The 4124-nt window shown below is 40.5% G+C and overlaps 1 protein-coding gene across 1 annotated transcript in view; it reads right to left on the reverse strand.

Annotated features, from left to right (window-relative positions):
- The window catches only part of RIOK3 (RIO kinase 3), a 10529-nt gene extending 7196 nt beyond the window's left edge, over positions 1–3333 (reverse strand). The window contains exons 1-5 of the mRNA XM_009331446.1: positions 3216–3333; positions 2225–2370; positions 1992–2096; positions 1338–1447; positions 469–612 (exon numbers count right to left, since the gene is read on the reverse strand). Coding sequence (XP_009329721.1) covers positions 469–612; positions 1338–1447; positions 1992–2096; positions 2225–2370; positions 3216–3283 — 573 coding nt within the window. The 5' untranslated portion in view covers positions 3284–3333. The remainder of the gene's footprint in view (positions 1–468; positions 613–1337; positions 1448–1991; positions 2097–2224; positions 2371–3215) is intronic.
- Between the last annotated feature and the right edge of the window lie 791 nt (positions 3334–4124).

Genomic DNA, 4124 nt, shown 5'->3' on the forward strand with positions numbered 1-4124 from the left:
ATTACCAGAGGCCTTGCTCTAAACTCACCCATAAAGCATATCAACTGACCTCCTAAATCATTAAGTCAGAGTTTACTTGGTCACCTCATCTTCCTGAAACTTGCTATGAAGACAGATATTTGGAGTCACATGATTCAGCTGCAGAGGATTAGTCCCCTGAATGGTTTCTATAAATAATTTCTAGGCAGTTTGTTCATTGTAGCTGATTGAGAGACAAGTTTAGAAAGACAAAGAGAAAAAAATGGAAGCTGCTTGCTCTTATTTTGATATGGCTCTCACCATAATGCAGCTCAAATAAAGACAGCCTTTTTCTAGTAGGAGGTGGCTGACACCATCTCCTTTGGCGATGTTAACATAACACCGCTTAACTCTTTTACTGAAAGTCTAATGTTTCAAGGAATTACCAAAACAGTGTTCAGCTGTTACACAAGATAAAAAGTACATAGAGAGACTTTATTAAAAACATACAGCAGTGGAGTGCTCCTTCTTTTCATGTAGCCTTGCACTTCGACGTTCCTCAGAGTATGCATGCTGCTTTAAGGCATTGAAGACTTGATTTGACAGCTTTAAGTCCATCCCGATTCCATCCCCAACTTGGAATTCAGGTGCAAACTACAAGTAGAAATAATAGAAATTTAAGCACTGTTACTAGCAGACACCAAAAGTTGGCACAAGCAGAAATTTCTCATTCCAATTTGCAAAAACCTAGGGTAGATTAGCACCTATGTGAAACCCACTTCGTGTAATGTTGTCACTATGCTAAAAAACATACTGCTCTAAACTCAGAACTCGAAGTTCTGCCCAAATTGATATGAGATTACCTAACTTCCTGTAAAAATAGCACTTGCAGCATTTCCTTATTTGCAGAAGTTGTACCGGTTACATTGAAGAAAACAGAAGGTATGTACTATGAATAAACAGACTGAAAAGCTGTAAGTCAAACAATTGACTGAAAATAAGTTACTTGGCTCATCAGGCAAACTGAATTAAAAAAAAAAAATAGTTTACACGATAGCTATGCTTTTCAAAAATAGCCTTGGTGTTTCATTTGCCTGGGTACCAAACTTGCTGATAGTTTTGTTTTGCCAAACACACAGTTCTGTGCAAATTCTTGAATCATGGCCATTAACAAACTATTATTAAACAAAAAACCCGCACAACTCAGACTGCCAATTTGAATAACTAATCCAGACACTGCATTGCTTTCATCTGATGAAAAAGAAAAAAAAAACAAACAAAAAATTAGCACCGCATACAGTAGCACAGATGGACAAGCATTAGTTCTTTGGTTGAATTACAGCATTCCAGTTTTACACACAAAATAAGTTTTCACTTACATTTTCCATGCGAGCAGTGTTCTTTCTTCCACATACCACTTCATCATGTTTAGTAGTAATGTCTTTCCCTTTTCCTATGAAGCCCTTTCTCGGCGTGGTAGTAGGTTTATCTGCCAGCAGTGAGAAAAATAAATGTAACTTTACAACTAAACAAACATAACTAATGCTCATAAAGGTTCCACAATGCCCACAAAAGTAACACAATTTTATTTATTAAACAGAATAAAATACTTCAATTGTACGATCTTAATGCACTCTTCTCTTACCCTAAACATGACAGCTTCTTTTGCTATGTTATGACTTACTTCCCTGTCTTCTCTGGGATGTTATACACACTTTTGGCATGTTACAGAGAGGAATATTCAATATCATGTGCAGATGCCCCTAGCCAAATGTAGATGACAGGTATGCATATCCCACAATACTTTCCATGTACAACAGTTACTTTACCAGATTCAGCCACTGAAGCCAATATACTGGCAGACAGAAGCCTGAAGTTACCCGCCCAACTTCCTGCATAACACCTCCCAATTGGGTGACCTGATTTTACATACAACCGGTATGTCTCCTTACATTCAAAAAAACTAATTTAACTATGTCGTATTCTTAGGTCTATTAACTGAAGAAATTGTATCGCTTAAAACGGCCACGTACCTGCTCTATAGGGATCATGACGGGTATCCTGCCAATCAACCTCATCCTCTGAGCTGTCACTGTCATAGGGATGTACCTTCCGATAATTTTCAAAGGATATGGAGACTTGAGAAACAAAACAAATAAGCATGTCTGTGATTATCAGGGATTTGCTACTTCCTTGCAGCTCTGCCAACTTAAGCAGAGTGCCAAGAATATCTCCAAAGCAAAAATATTTCTTTGGATGAGGGTACCTTTGCTATCTCCATTGATCTTCTTCTCTTCACGCCGAAGCTGTGCATCATATTCCCTGTCAAATTCCATCTGCAGCATCTGAGCTAGCATTAGGTCACTAGAAGTGTCAATATTTTCTCCTGTAATAAACGGTCCTTCAGCAACACTATGTAAAATGAAAACAGAAATTGAAAAAATTAAACACAGTAATCCAAACAGAAACACTGCTTTATACCATTTCATCACTCTATACAAAAGACTTCATGCAGAGCTGCATAGAAACTAATGGATCTCAACTGTCCGCCCCCCCCTCCAAGTCAACACTAAATACTAATAACGCATGACTTCATTTCTCTTTGCCACTCCTTTACAATGCAAATATTACCTAAACTTTTACTTGTTTACTGTTCTGTAAGAAGCATTAGGCTCTATTTTTAAGATGCCCTTCATGAAAGAGAAAGAAGGCATAGAGGTGGGGGGGGGTGTATATACGTTTTTATATTTTTATAAATAAAAACAAATTAAAAAAAACAAACAACAGTGTTGCTTTGCTCTGCCTCACAGAAAAGACCACAGGCAAAATTTGTATGAGTTTAGAACTAGTAAGCTCTTGGCCTGTGTTTAGAGCTTCCAAGTATTAGGAGGATACAGGTGATACGCCTGACAGTTCTTGAAATAACATTGTACACTGTTAACAAGAGTCTCTAAAAGGGAAGAAAAAAAACTTTTCTGACAACGTTTCTCAAAACGTAGCTTACAGACTGGCGTAAAGCACCCAAAACAATGTGAAGAAAATATCAAGAAAGAAGGGTGACCGAGAAGAGAATCTAAGGAAGAGTTTTAACTGGGGAAGCCATCTTCACTGAAAAAGACCTGAAGCAGCAGAGTTAGGAGATAATAGGCAAAGTATTTACTATATTGCTATGCATTAAGCACATTGTAAGAAAGTGCACAAGAGATAGAAGATGGCTTCACAACTATGGAGATCATTAATCCAGGATTTAAACTTACGCAACCGCTTCAGGAAAAGCAGCATTTTCTTCTTCCAGCTGCAGCTCTTTCGCCAGCTGTTCACTCATTACATCAGCAAGGGAACATGATATTGATGTTGTGTTAGGGGCTCCCCATGGACACTGCAAATAAACATTTTATTCAAGTCAGCAAGAAATGCAGTGGCAACACAATAATCAGGATAATTAGCTATCACTGGCTCTAAAACAAGCCCATGTAATCTTATAAGAGCTTGTCTTCTACGGATTCTTAGGGAAGTATGATGAACTAAAGCGCAGAAAATACCTCAAGGAGTAGTTTCGTAAACTCTGTGGGGAGGCCTATGATTGAAAGGATGTTGACGGTCACTTACTAATGGTGGGGAAGAAAGAGTCAGTTTGTCAGTGTCAGTACCCTCTGAAGACTGGGGCAAAGCCTTCCCAGAAAGTTTGCTTGCAAGTCTGTGTAAAGCTTCTCTTGGAATAACACGATATTAATGGCTTATGCACAGCTTCCTCCCCTGTTTCTAGAGCCCTGCAAGGACAGCCATCGTAAGCATCCTCTCAGAAACGCACACGACTTTGCCTGGGGAGGCGGGGGTTGGGGAACGACGAATCCAGGTCGTGACTCACCGCCTACCGCCTTGACAACCGAACCCGCTCAGATCCAATTCCCTGCTCACCGACAGAGCTTGGAAAGAGGCAACTCGTTTATCAGGGTCTAACAGCAGCTCTCGCCACCAAGAAGATAATTGCCAGCAGCAGTGAACCACGCCGCACCCTGTCCAGCGCGGCTCATTACTCACTTCGGCAGCGGAGCCAAGCGCTCAGTTTGCCAAATAACCGTGACCCTCGCTCTGCTGACACCACTTCACAGCGTCCCCTCGACGGCCTCGGCCCGCTCAGAGGGAGGCGGGGGGCAGAGGGGCAG

The sequence above is a fragment of the Pygoscelis adeliae genome, unplaced genomic scaffold (genome assembly GCF_000699105.1).
Source record: "Pygoscelis adeliae isolate BGI_AS28 unplaced genomic scaffold, ASM69910v1 Scaffold108, whole genome shotgun sequence".
NCBI classification, from domain to species: domain Eukaryota; kingdom Metazoa; phylum Chordata; class Aves; order Sphenisciformes; family Spheniscidae; genus Pygoscelis; species Pygoscelis adeliae.